Here is a 14,161-nt window from a genome sequence, read left to right as displayed (position 1 = left end):
ACTGATTTTTTTTTCGAAGAATATTTTCTCTATCATTTTTTTCAATCTCATTGATTTATGCTCCTGTCTTTATTACCTTCCATCTCTTGGCTTGGGTTAACTTCCCTTTTTCTTGGTTCTTGAGGTTGGAGCTTACGTTATTGATTTGAGACTTCTTTTTTTAGTATATGCTTTTAGTGCTATCAATTTTCTTTTCCGTAATACTTGAGGTGTACGCCACAGGTTTTGATATGTGGTATTTTCATTTTCATTCAGTCTGATGTACTTGTGATTTTCTTCAGACTTTCTTTTTGACCCATGTATTATTTAGAAGTGTGTTTACTTTTCGAGTGCTAAGAGATTTTCCTGTTTTCTTTCTGTTAACTGGTTTTTAGAATGAGTCCATTTTGGTCAGAGAATATACTCTGTATAAAGTTCTTTAACATTTGTTGAGATATTTTTTTTAATGGCCAGCATAATTCTTGGACAGTTAAAAACACTGTTTATTCTGCTCTGGTTGGGTAGTATGTTTAGAATGTCAATTAGATACTGTTGGGTGATATTGGTGAGTTTTTCTGTTTCCCTGCTGATTTTCTCTCTTAGTTCTATAAGTTGTAGAGAGTGGGTTATCAAAGTCTTAAGCTAGAAATTTGAATTTGTCTATTTCTCCATTTAATATAAGTTTTTACTTCACAGATTTTGAAACTATGATGTTTATTGCAGACATATTTTAAGATTGTTATCACTTCTTGGTAGGTTGGCCTTCTTGGGGATTGTATACTGTCCCTCTTCATCTGGGTGAATTTATTTGTTCATATTATGAAAACTTTATCAGATAGTAATATAGCCACTCCTGCTTTCTTTTGATTGATGTTGGTATATCTGTTTCCAACCCTTAACCTGCTTATATCTTTATATTTGAGGTGAACTTTTTGTTTACAGCTTTTTGTTTTTGTTGGGGTTTATATACAGATGATTAAGTTGTGGCCCAGGCAGTGGCTCAAGTTTAAAAAAGTTGTCCCATCTGTCCACACTCGAGTAACCTCATTACCCCAAGGAAGAGGAAGCGGACTTTCCATCTTGGGTCGCTGTGTTGGTCCGTATCTAGAGCCATGCAGGGGCCTGCTGCTTTTGGCCCTCCTTGGCCTTCTGACCTTCTTTTGGCGCCAGCTGCTCATTTGCTGGAGCAAGCCTGCATGTCACAGGAGGTCAGCAGGCTCAGTCTTCAAAATGTCCCTTTCTGAGATGGGCTCACAGGGAATTTCTTCTTATGTTCTAATGATACCTCGTGTGGTTGAGCAGCCTGGCTGTGCTGTCCCTGGGGAGAAAGGCCCTGAGATCAGGGCCTAAAATAGTGGCAGAAAATACCCGAACATTTAGGAAACTGGTGCACAGTAGTGCGGAGAATGAATCTTGGAGAAACAAGGTCTAGGAAACTTTACATAATGCAAAGCAGTTAAACTTAATTAAACTCTTTATTGTTGTTGTTATTATTATTATTATTATTATTATTATTACTATAAAGAATAGGTTTGGGAAAATATGTTCCACCAGTGTCCACCCTTCAAACATTTTTCTCCTAGAAACTCAGTCATGTGGATTATATTTCTTGAAGCTATATGTGTAAGTCTGCTTTCCGATTGCTATAACAAAATGACTGAGGCTAGATACTTAATAAAGAAAAGGAGTTTATTTATCTCATAGTTTTAGAGGTTCAAGGGCATGGTGCTGGCATTGCTTTGGTAAAGACCTTATGGTAGATTCATCACAGTGTTGAAAATGCCTGTAGGAAGGAGAGGTCACATGGGGAGACAGGTAGTCAGAGAGCGGGAGGGTATAGCCTCGCTCTTTTAAACAACTCATTCATAGGAACTAACTGGGGTCTCACAAGAACTACATTGATCTCGGGTGGTGCTCCCAATGACCGCCTACTGGATATTGCCTTTTGAAAGTTCACTACCAGCCGGGCGTGGTGGCGCACGTTTGTAATCCCAGCATTTGGGAGGCTGAGACAGGAGGATCACGGATCGTGAACAGCCTCAGCTACTTATTAAGGCCCTTTGCAACTCAATGAGACCCTTTTTCGAAATAAAGAATAAAAAAATAGGGCTGGGGGGTGTAGCTCGGAGGTAGAATGCCCCTGGGTTCCTTTTCTAGTACCAAAAAATAAAAGAAAGAAAGAAAAAGAAAAGAAAGTCCACTGCCTCCCGACATTGTCACACTGAGCACCACGCTTCTGACACGAGACCTCTTGGAGGACACACTTCAGCCATATCCAGAGCATAGTGTGTGATTGGAAAAGCCCTTCTTTTGTTGTTGGTCTTCTCTATACAAATGAGATTTTTTTTTTTTTGCTTTGTTTCTTATACATATTTTCTTCTAATTTTTAAAATATTGTGTCATTATGTTAATATCTTATGGTCTAATGCCTAAGACCTGGCGTTTGGGTATTAGACTAGTACATGTGAATTAGGTATATTGCTGTTTCAGGGAAGGTCATGGATATTGGAAGTGCTTTATAGATTGTGCAGTAGTAAATTATTTACTGTGTAGAGTATTTTTTCTAAATTATAGGACAGTTTTCAAGGCTCTTTGCTGGAGGAATATGTGATGGTGTTATAGTTTGGGTTCTTTTGTTTTTTGTGTTCCCTTGGTGGCTTCCAGACATAACATACATGAAAAGAAGAGGAAAAATTCCTCCCAAGAACATTCCATGGTCTGATCTTGATTTTAAAATAGTTCTACGAGTAACAGGAAGATTTATCAAAAATAGTGTAACATACTAATTATAGGGTTAGTTCTAAGCTTGAGTCAAAGAGTCAATCATGTCACTCAAAGCAGAGGGCAGAGTAGGTGAGCCCGAGGAGACCCTGGGTTAGACACCTCCTCAGCGGCCCGCAGGCCTGCCTGGGCAGGCTCCCACACTCCCCTGCAGGTAAAAGGAAAGAGACAAGGCAGAGAGTAGCTGCTGTGGGCAGGACAGGCAGGGATGGCTGCTTTCCCCTCCCCCAGCCGCAAGCTGCGGCCCGCAGGAAGGACCCCAAGGGATGAGTGTCTCCTGTTAGACGTCAGCATCAGCCGCCTCTGGCAGCAGCACAGCTTCGGTCACTCTTTGGACTTTGTTCTCTGTTGCCAGAACATGGAGGGAGTTGGAGGGAAACACTTGGGGTTTCGTTGCTGTGCTGGACTCTGCTTTCCGCTGGGGCCTGAGTATTTAGAGTGCCCCAGGAAGGTGCCCAGGCTGCTCACAGCTTGTGTCGGAGAAGAGAGAGAGTAAAAGAGGGGAAGCAGAAGGGAAAGCGGAGGAGGAGTAACGCAGGGTGCATTACACTGCGAAAATATACACTTGGGTTTTTTTTTAATGGAATGTGAACTAATTACACAATGGGCGAGTGGGAGGAGTGAATGAAGGTAATTGGTACAATTAATTTGCACCTGCCTGCATCCTGCAAACCAAGAAGCGGCCTGGTTGGTGGGCTGGAGGACTTGCAGCTGTGTTTCTCAGGAGCGGCAGCTTGTTCCTGTACAAACTTATACCACCAGCAATCCATCTGATGTTTCCCTTTGCTCTACTGGGCACACTGTTCCTCTAGTGGCTTCTGGGGCAGCTGAGATGGCAGGAAGGAGGAAATGTGGGCCCAGGAGGTGGGCGGCCTGCACCCCCGTGCTGCTCCTGGGAGCTGCTGTCCCCGTGAGCCTCCATTAGCCCTCAGGGGCAGGGAGGAAGAGGCAGGGACCCACTTGGCAGCGTGAGGGACTTAGCTTCTGAGCTCTGAGCCTGGGCTGGGCACCGAGCCAGGCTTGGGGACATGTGCTAAGTGGACAAGCCATGCCCTGCTTACCTTCCAGAGGGCACAGACAGTACTGAAATAAACAAATACTAGTATCGTACACGGTGAGAGAGTGGGTGGGGGGTAGAGTGGAAATTTCAGGTTGGGGGGAGGAAGCGTCTCTGCAGAGTGTACCCAGTTGAGTCCTGGCGGTATCTGGGGGAACGTTCCTGGCGAGTCAAAGCTTCGAAGTCTCCAGGTTGAGATCCAGGCATAGCAGAGAGTCTTTCTGACCCAGAGGTTGAGGTGGGGGCTGCATCCTCTGGGGCTTCTCTCTTTTTTTGTCATGCACATTTACTCCAAAGGAGTTGAATTTGCTCAAACTTGTATTTTCTGTTATTTAAATAAATATTTGGTTCTAAGTCAGATTGAGATTACACTGAGCCACAGTCTGATTCATGTGTTTGAAATAGCCCTCCGGCCTCTGGTTGAAAAGAAGACCGTCCGTCCCATGGCTGGGAATGGCAGCCGGTGGGCAAGTTACGCAGCTGATCGGTCATGCTGGCCCGCGATGGCGTGGCTTGGGGGTGGCGCGGCAGGTTCTAAGCCTCCGCCTGCTGAAAAATGGAGCCTGGGGGAGTGCAGTGCCTGAGAGCAGAGCCTGTCTCATCCTGTCCTGGGGCTCCAGAATGACAGGAGGAAGGCGTGGGAGGCAAGGCCTGGCTCGCCTCCTTCCTGGGTCTGAACCCTTGCAGTTCGCAAAGCATGTGTTCGCTCCATTTGCCTCACGCCTGTGAAGTGAGCAGGCCAGGCCAGAGCGCCTTGCCTTGGTGACGAGGAGCTGGTGGCCACAGGGCAAGCAGCTGAAGATCATTAGGAGTGGAGGAACACTGATTTCTGCTCCTGAAAGGAAGGCGTGTGGCCGAACAAGGGGCCTCTGCTGAGGTTTTAGTGGTCAGGTTGTGGTCAGCATTTCCCTCTTCTAAAGGTTCTCTTGACATAATGCTATTTATGTAATTTAAAAAGAAGTGAAGCATTCCCCTCTGATGGGATTAAGCCAGAAATAATTGAATTACTAAAACTTCTTGGAAAAATAGCCTTTTACTGCTTCCAAGCGATGTCCAGCTTTGACTACGAGGACACCTCACAATATCGGCAGAAGATCTACAGTTGGGTTAAGGGACCTGGGATAGTTTCTATCCGTCCTTTGAAGCAGGAATGTTTTTGCTTGGAGGGCTGCCTGAGGGAAGTTGCTTCTAACTTCTGACGCGTCCTAATACATTTCCAAACATTCTTTACAGCTTAGACCATGCTCAGCCGTCAGGCAGCCTCGTCATCGACAAAGAATCTGAAGTTTACAAGATGCTGCAGGAGAAACAGGAGTTAAATGAGCCCCCGAAACAGTCGACATCATTCCTGGTTTTGCAGGAAATCCTAGAGTCAGAGGAGAAAGGTAATCAGCTATACTGACGGTCAGGGTGGTGTTGCTGCAGCACAGGTGAGCACAGCCCAGAGCAGTGGGAAGAGTAGAGTGGGCTCGGGAAGGCATGAGCATGGTTGGTGTTTTTCTCACTGAGTTGTCCAGGTTGGCCTCTAACTCGTCTTCCTCCCGCCCTAGCCTTCTGCACAGCTAGGGCTACAGGTGTGCCCATTGTGCCCTGCCTGGCATGGACATGCACTTAAAAATTTGTTTTTGTTTTTCATTTCATTTTTTTAAGCTTATCAATATATGTTTTATTTTATTTATTTATTTATTTATTTATTGTGGTACTGGGGTTCCCGGAAGCCCTTCTACATCCGGGCTACACTCCCAGACCTATCTTATACTTTTTATTTGGAAACAGGGTTTCTTAAGCTAGAGAGGCTGGCTTCGAACCTGCGTGATCCTCCTGTCTCCGTCTCCCAAGCACAGGGATTACAAGCGTGCGCCACCACGCCTGGCATGTTTTATTTTTTAAAAAACTATTAGCTATGATAAAGCCAGGATAGCTCGCAGATGGTGATGAGATTTTAAGAAGGCAGGTTAAAATGATCCTCATCGTTGCATCCCGTGGAATATTTAAAATGAAGTGTAAATGAAGTGCAAACAGGGATCACATTTGTGTCTTTGGAAGAGTCCATTTTCAAACAAAATGCCAATCAGGAAGTTACTCCTCCTCTGTTCCCTGGAGAGGAGTATATTCGTGCTTGGCATGAACTTTTAAAATGCTAAAAAAGTAGCCTGGCATGGTGGTGTATACCTGCAATCCTGGTACTTGGGAGGATCACAGATTCAAGGACAGGCCCAGCAACTTAATGAGACTCTCAGCAAACCATCAAGACCTTGTTTCAAAACAAAAAATAAAATGGGCTGGGGGTATAGTTTGGAGGTAGAGTGCCCCTGGGTCCAATTCCCAGCAACCCCCAACATCTCCCCCCCCACCCAATAACACACAAAGAGATAAAATGGTAAAAACTCACTGGAGGGCACATCTACTTTTTCTTTGGGGCCATGAGTTTGTTCTTACTCTAGGGTAGATGGCCTGAGAGCCCCCAGTGTGGGCTTACACATCCTCACCCTGTGACCTTCAGGTAGTCTCTGAACTGTGTTAGGCTCAGGTATCATAAACTATGCAAAATATCCCTGAGTGTGAGTAGATGCTCCTTAGTTATTAAGATGTTTAAAGCTAGGCTGGGTGGCACACGCTTGTAATCCCAGCATTTGGGAGGCTGAGATAGGAGGATCCGGGTTCACGGCCAGCCTCAGTTACTTAGTGAGGCCCTTTGCAACTCAGTGAGATCCTGTTTCAAAATAAACAACAACAACAAAAAATAGGGCTAGGGTGTTGCTTGGAGGTAGAGCCCCTGGGTTCCATCCCTAGTACCGCAATTAAAAAAAAAAAAAGTTTTAAACTTCAGCCTTAGCTTGTCCATAGGTGAGTTCTGAGTTCTGATGCCTGAGGCACCCAGGGCCACTTTGTGTGTGTGGTTCTGCAGGTCTCAAGAGACAGCTTTCCTCCTTGTAGACATCTTATACAGTGCATTTATTATGGAACGCTCAAGCAGATAGCAGGAACACTATTTTATTAAATAACCATAGTATACTGTGAGAAATTTGTGATAGGTGGATGTGTTTTTATTTTTTTTCTGTACTCCTGGGGTTGAACTCAGGGCCTCACCCATGCTAGACAAGTGTTTTATCACTGAGCTATATCCTCGGCCCTTTAAAAAAAAAGTTAGACTGGGTCTCACTAAGTTGCCTAGAACTTTGCCTCAAACTTGCCATCTTGCTGCTTCACACCCCCTGACCCCCCCGTAGCTGGATTTAGGCATACATCCAGCAAAGGATGCTTTTTCTCCTTCCTGTAAAGGTGACCTGAGGATCAACAGCTCTCAGACTCCACTGCCTCTCAGGTAACACTTCCTGGGAGTCTCATTATCGGCCTTTTCTGTAGAGTTGGGTTTTGTACCCTTTCCTGGGGTACCCTGCCCTCCACACTCTGTTCCTTTCTCTGAGGATCAGCCAGGTTGCAGGGATTTGACTTGCTCAGGGCAGCCAGGCCCTCTGTCCTCTGGAAGACAGATGGGCATATGGCTCTGCAGCGCCCCCTGGTGGACTTCAAATTTCAGTTCCTGGGGAAGTCCTTGCTGAGCTGAACCCTCCTGCTGACCCCGGCTCCCTTCCCAGTGCTGTGAGTTCTTCAGAGAGAGAGTGGACATTTATACCCACAGAGCATTAGAAGAAAAGAGCTCCTTTCATGCAAAAAGATATTGTTCTGCCAGTATTGCCTCCTTTGCTTGGAGTACTTGTGTAGTTGGGAAGAAACAAGCCAGACTATGTTAGGTTTCAGAATTCAGGCTTGGCTGATGATCGACTTAGATTTGGATTCTAGCCCCTGAGGATGACAGATGTGTCAAACTATGTGAGAAACCACAGCTCATTTTACTCTGAATAAGTGGGTGTGAAACTATTCGATTAAGAGCAGCAGAGTCAGTCATCCCAACCCAAATTAGGACCTGGATGGATGTTGCAGAACTTATCTGGGCTCAGAGAAGGAGTTGTCAGCTCTGGGCTCACCAGAATCTGGACTCCTTTCATCCTGTGCTCCATCAACCAGAACCCTGGCTTCCATATTCATGTGTACCTCATGGTCCAGGTTGGCAGCTGGTGTACCAGCCCTCCTGCTCACTTCCAGGCACCAGGGCTGAAGGAAGGGGACAGGGCTGATTAGGGTGTTCTCTCTTTCCAATGATCTAGCTTTCTTTTTCCCAGAAGTCCTATATTATTATCCCACTTACATTTTATTGACCAGAATTTAGTCCCACAGCTACACCTAGTAGCATGAGAGCCAGGAAATTACATTTTTTAATCACCTATACTGGATGCCCTCTAGCCCCAAAGGAAATCAAGATTGCTAAAAAGGAAAAGAGAGTTAATAGGTCTTACAGTTTCTTCCATCTGTCTTCATGTGGGCTTGCATTAAATATTCACTGAATGCAACAGGATAAATTCCAGTCCATACATCCATTACATGCAGAAAGGTCTGGGGGAGAGAATCCAAAAGCATGTTTTTCTTTGAGGTGAGCTAGGGCAGTAGCTGGTAGATAGTAAAAACACTTGGTGAGGGTCGCTTTCAGCTGGAAAGTTCTCTGGTTCAGAGAGCAGTACTGAAGGGTAGAAACACTGGTATCAGGTTCTGTCTGCATCTGACCTGCTGGGAGACCTTCAGCAAGTAGCTAGTTCAAGCCCTAGTTTCAGCACACCTCCAACTGAGGCTAATAACGAGGACCTAAGGTCCGTGCCCGGGCAGCGAGGTCACTGAAGGAGGCTTGGCAGCAGCAAATTTGATAATAAATAAGAGAAAACTGTGCATGTTTGTAGTTGCCTGGAATCCAGTTAGTAAACTGGTTGAGAAAGAAAGAGGGGAGATTTCTTTGAATTTCAAGTTGGCTGGAAACACACGAGAAAAGAACTATGGTGCCAGCAGGTGGTGCTGCAGAGCAGGGCAAGCTATGTTTAGAGGCACCATCCCCAGGCAGCTTCTTGGGCCCCAGCTGGCCCCAGTTTTATCCAGTGGACGTTTTTTCATTCCAGAAAGGGAGTTGTATTCTTCTACGGAGATTCCACACCTCTCCTTGCGCTATCTTCTGCACCCTGGAACCCCCCTCTCTTTTCCTGGTGAATTTCCCATTGATTATGTGCAAAAGGCAAGCATCAGCTAAGAGATGCTTCCTTCAGCCACTGGCTTGCCTTTTCATGCTGTCCTAGAGTGCAGAGCTGCTGCTGATTCCTTCTGGCTCTGGGTGAAGGCAGCCAAATACCAGGGAAGAAAATGAGGGACTCTGCTTGGTTGCTTGGAGGAGCTGCCCACCCTGGCCCTCTGAGATCCCTTTGGGCAGAAATGTAGTTAGCGTGAGGTGAGCAAGGCATTGCCTTAGCAAAATTTAGGCCAGCATTAAAAAACTCAATAATTAGCCAGGCGTGGTGGCCCACGCTTGTAATCCCCGTGCTTGGGAGGCAGAGGCAGGAGGATCGAGGCCAGCCGCTCTGGCTTAAGAGACTCTGTTTCAAAAATATAGAAAATAGGTCTGGGAGTGTAGCCCAGAGGTAGAAGGGCTTCCAGGAACCCCAGTACCACCAAAAAAAAAAAAAACAAACAAAAAACAACTCAACAATTGACACAAAATATTTGACTACAATGCAATAATGTTCTTAAAATAAGGCAAAAAAAAAAAAAAAGTCTCTGATGAACAAAATCAGGGCTGTGGTCTTTTATCCCAGGAAGGGAAGAAGGTTTGGGAGAGGCAAGAAGGTGCTTTGGGCTGGAGAATCACAGAAGCTTCCTCGTGGCTTTCCTTGATGCACCTGCTGGTCCCAAACCATCCCTTAAAAGAGTGGGAACCTTGAAGACTCCTGGTCCCTGTCCTGTCTCACATGTTGCTTAATGGACATATGCTCCCCAGTGTAGGAGGGCGCAGCTGTAATAGCGGCAGCCGAGCCGAGAGACTGTGCCATAAATGATTGGGCTATTAAAAGTCCAAGCTGCTCTCAAATACTCCCTCTTGTTATCTCACAGAAGCCAGCAAAGTTCCCCAAGCAAGTGCTCCCATTGTGTTAGTAGCGGTGGCTAACTGGTGATAGAGGAGGGCTGCTGGTCAGCTGTGGCTCATTGGGCCAGACAGGGCTGGACCTTGAGGTGGGGATGCTGCAGAAGCAAGAGGTCCTCTGGGGCTTGCTGTTCTCATGCCAGAAGGCAGAATCTCTGAGGGAACAGAGCCAAATCACACAAGTAGATTTGTCTTGGCTGTGTTGACATTCGGGGCCCTGTAAGTCCATGCTGTGGGGATGCTCTGAGCATTTGGGGATGTTTTTAGCAACAGCCTTGGCTTTCATCCACTAAATCATGGTAGCTTTCCCCCTCCAGTTGTGGCAACCCAAACTGTGTCCTAGGAGACAAAATCATTCCCAATAGAGAATGACCAGAGAGAAGCATTGTAGGGGTAGGAAGGAGCAACCATGGGAAAAATATATATGGTCATCCACATCAGCCAGAGGCATTCCAAATGCCCCTTGTTTGAACACATGTGTCCGTTTTTGGTTCCAAAGTCAGCATATGGGGACTTGTTTTCTAAAAAGGGTAGAAAAGCCAGCAGCCTCCTCTTTCAGCCCCAAGATGGCCCAGCATGGCTGTAGTTATGGGAAGGCCATCTCCTGCCTACTTCCACAGAAAGTGATCTCATTGTCCTGGTCCAGAACTTCTTGATTTAATGATTCCTGGGGCAGCAGCTCCTGGGCACTTACTGAAAATGCAGATTCTCAGGCCCCACCTTAAGCCTACAAAAACAGAAACTCTAGGGGTGGGGGCCCAGCCATCTGTGGTTAGCAAACCTTCCAGATAATTCTGATATGCAGCAAAGTTTGAGACTAGCTGTCTTTGTGTAAAATAGTGGGTTTGACCAGTGGTGTGTGATAGAATTTCTGCACCTGGTCCTCTGCTGCTGTTCATGTGGCTGGTCTGGGGCAGGTCCATCTGTGAATTTGATGAAATCTCTCCCGGTGCTTACGGTGCTGTCAGGTGCCTACTCATAGCTGCCACCAGTGTGGAGACATCTGTAGCTTCCTGAACCAGGGTGTACTGACCAAGATGCGCCACTGCGCATTTATCATGGCGGTTGGTCACTCATTCCCTTGTCATTTATTGAGCTTCTATTATTTGTTAAGCCCCATTGTTAGGCTCCATAGGCTATTAAAAAAAACATAGAAAAAAAGGTTGTGGTGATCAGGTAGTTTGAAGTCTAGGGAGAGAACTATGTATAAATAGCTGAGGAACATAATAACACAGCCAGGCTATATTGCAGAGAAAGAAAGAAAGAAGGAAGGAAGGAAGGAAGGAAGGAAAGAAAGAAAGAGAAAGAAAGATGGAAGGAAGGAAGGAAGGAAAGAAAATAGTGATGGGAAACGCCCAGCCCAGCCACATAGATATAGTAGTAATATTAACAGCTTACTTTTTGTGTGTGTGTATATGGTGCTGGGAATTGAATCCAGGGGCATTTTACTTTCAAGCTACACCACAGTCCTATTTTATTTTTTATTTGGAAATAGAATCTCACTAAGTTGCCAAGAGCCTCACTAAATTGCTGAGGTTGGCGTCAAACCAGTGATCCTCCTGTAAAAGCCTTCTAAGGACTGGGGTTATGGCAGCATGGGCTGCCAGGCCTGGTCAGCTGATCGTTCTTGATAGCTACAGTGGTGACGCAGGGCTCTGACTTATCTCTGTAGTCAGTGATTTTCATCTGGCTTCTTGTAGCACACTGAGGTGGTGGTGGTGGTGGTGGTGGTGGTGGTGGTGGTGGTGGTGGTGGGTGTGTGTGTGTGTGTGTGTGTGTGTGTGTGTGTGTGATGGTCTTCTTCCTGCATATATAGGAAGAGTGTTTTTTTTCTTTGTATTTGTTTTATGCGTGCTAGGGATAGACCCAGGCTTTGCACATACCAGGCAAGCCTCTACTGAGCTGTATACTTCCAAGTCTTCTTTTACATCTAAATACACTGTCTTTTGATTATCAGATAATACTTTTAAAAACTTATTATATCTGCCGGGCATGGTGGCGAATGCTTGTAATTCTTGTGCTTGGGAGGCTGAGACAGGAGAATCACACAGGTTTGAAGCCAGCATCAGCTACTTAGTGAGGCTCTCAGCAACTTAGTGAGAACCTGTTTCCAAATAAAATAAATAAAATATAAAATAGGTCTGGGAGTATAGCCCGGATGTCCAGTACCACCAAAAACAAAAAACAAAAACAAAAACTTATTACTATGTAGGGTATTTTTAAGTTCCGGTACCAATCTTTGCAAATACTTAATCATAATGTAATTTGTGTTGTGGGGGCTGACCATGTAAATGCCAGACACTCTTGGAGGGTTCACATAGCTTTAAAAACCTTCTTGTAAGCCAGGCATGATGGCACATGCCTATAACCCTAGTACTTGGGAGGCTAAGATGGAAGGATCACAAGTTTAAGGCCAGCCTCAGTAAATTTAATGAGGTTTTCTTAGCAAATGTGAGACCCTATTTAAAAATAAAAAATAAAATAGAGTTGGGAGTATAGCTCAGAGGTAGAATGCCCCTGGGTTCAACTTCCAGTATCAAAAAAAAGAGAGAGAAAGGAAAATGAGAATATCTTCTTGTACAACAGTAAAGAGGAAAATGGCATGTTTCGTGTTTTTCTCTGTGTGGGTCTGCAGGTGATATGTAGGGGCATTTGACCTCCAAGCTACACCCCCTGCCCTATTTTTTTTTTTTTTTTCATTCTTTATTTTGAAAAAGGTTTCACTAAGTTAAGGAAGGCCTCACTAAGTAGCTGAGGCTGTCTGCAAACCGCGATCCTCTGGTCTCAGCCTCCTGAGTGCTGGGATTACAAGTGTTAGCCATCACGCCCGGCTGGAAGATAGCATGTTTATTATAGAGAACCAGAGAAGTTAAATGCCTTTCCCAGGACCATACAGCAGATTTGCATCGGTTTCACTCCTATGCCAGTGACTTTGCTTGAATATGCATGAAGTGGCTCTGAGAGCTGAGCGATGCGAATTTACTTCCGCACCACCCAGCCAATACAAGTGCTTACCTCCTTCCAGGGGATCCCAACAAGCCCTCGGGGTTCAGAAGTGTTAAAGCTCCAGTCACCAAAGTGGCCGCGTCGATTGGAAATGCTCAGAAGCTGCCCATGTGCGACAAGTGTGGCACCGGCATTGTGTGAGTATCTGCCTCCCGTGGCCCTCGGGGGCCTGGCGGGTTGGGTAAACCTTGAGAATGTGGAAAGTACCGGATATAAAGGAGACAAATCCTCTGTGGAAAAGTGGGGCAGAGTGAGCCAGGTAGGTTTGTTTTCTCTTGCCATGGAACCCTAAGGTTATGAACATGTAAAAGCAGAGCTGCTGTGTTGAAGTCTGGAAGGGGCTTCCAGAGTCCTGTCTGGAACCCAGGAATGAGATGCCCTTTGACATTTGTGATGAGAGGCCAGTTGGAGGCGCTAGTCAGCCTTCTGATGGAGCTCTGTGGGGAAGCCCTGGGCCCCAGCTCAGGAAACGGGGCCTGGTGTCACCTGCAGGTGCTTGTCACTAACTGAAACCTGTTTCTCCTTCCTCCCTGCAGCGGTGTGTTTGTGAAGCTGCGGGACCGCCATCGCCACCCTGAGTGTTATGTGTGCACCGACTGTGGCACTAACCTGAAGCAGAAGGGCCATTTCTTTGTAGAGGATCAGATCTACTGTGAAAAGCATGCACGGGAGCGGGTCACGCCACCGGAGGGCTACGATGTGGTCACCGTGTTCCCCAAGTGATCACTGCGCCTGGGCTGCAGCTCGCTCCCAGGGTGCTCTGGCACCCCCTTCTCCACGCTCTGTGCTTACTCGGGGCGGTTTTTCCCTGTTCAGTAGATGTTAAGTCCCCCCACTTTGGCTGGCGGGTTCTCGCTGGCTGTGCACTACTGGCTTTTATGATGAATGGAAGTGTGTCCTGTTCATTGTCCCCTGCCAGCCTCCTTGTGCCTCTTCACCTTGGTTCTGCCTTGCCTTGCTGCAAGTGGACATCTGCCCGATTTGAACCAAACCCAGTTGAATGTGTCAGACGTTGATTTAAGTTTTTATTCAATAAATTTATAGACTAAACACGGTGCTGTGTTTTATCATTTGGCCATATGTTCTGTTCCTGCCTGATGAGATTTTTGAGGTCTCTCTTATTTTGCATTTTCCACTTATCTGAGATTTGAAGGTCCTCCCCCCCAGGAATTGGAATATTTATAATACTGACATACCAAATAAGCTATGTTCTCATAATTCTTTGAAGCTTGCACTAAATTATATTTCTGTGATGGTAATATAAGATACTTAGTTCTGCTTTAATTAAATGTTTTTGTTTGTATGGGGATAAAACTCAG

General features: G+C 45.8%; 1 protein-coding gene across 1 annotated transcript in view; it reads left to right on the top strand.

The window, feature by feature from the left end:
- PDLIM1 (PDZ and LIM domain 1) overlaps positions 1-13,565 on the top strand; it is a gene marked incomplete at both ends in the record, with an annotated part of 49,276 nt that extends 35,711 nt beyond the window's left edge. Inside the window, 3 exons of the mRNA XM_080693789.1 lie at positions 5,051-5,202; positions 12,862-12,979; positions 13,379-13,565. Coding sequence (XP_080549915.1) covers positions 5,051-5,202; positions 12,862-12,979; positions 13,379-13,565 — 457 coding nt within the window. The remainder of the gene's footprint in view (positions 1-5,050; positions 5,203-12,861; positions 12,980-13,378) is intronic.
- Between the last annotated feature and the right edge of the window lie 596 nt (positions 13,566-14,161).

This window comes from Muscardinus avellanarius (assembly GCF_963383645.1).
Source record: "Muscardinus avellanarius genome assembly, chromosome: 4".
NCBI classification, from domain to species: Eukaryota; Metazoa; Chordata; class Mammalia; order Rodentia; family Gliridae; genus Muscardinus; species Muscardinus avellanarius.
This window is presented reverse-complemented; position numbering and strand designations above follow the sequence as displayed.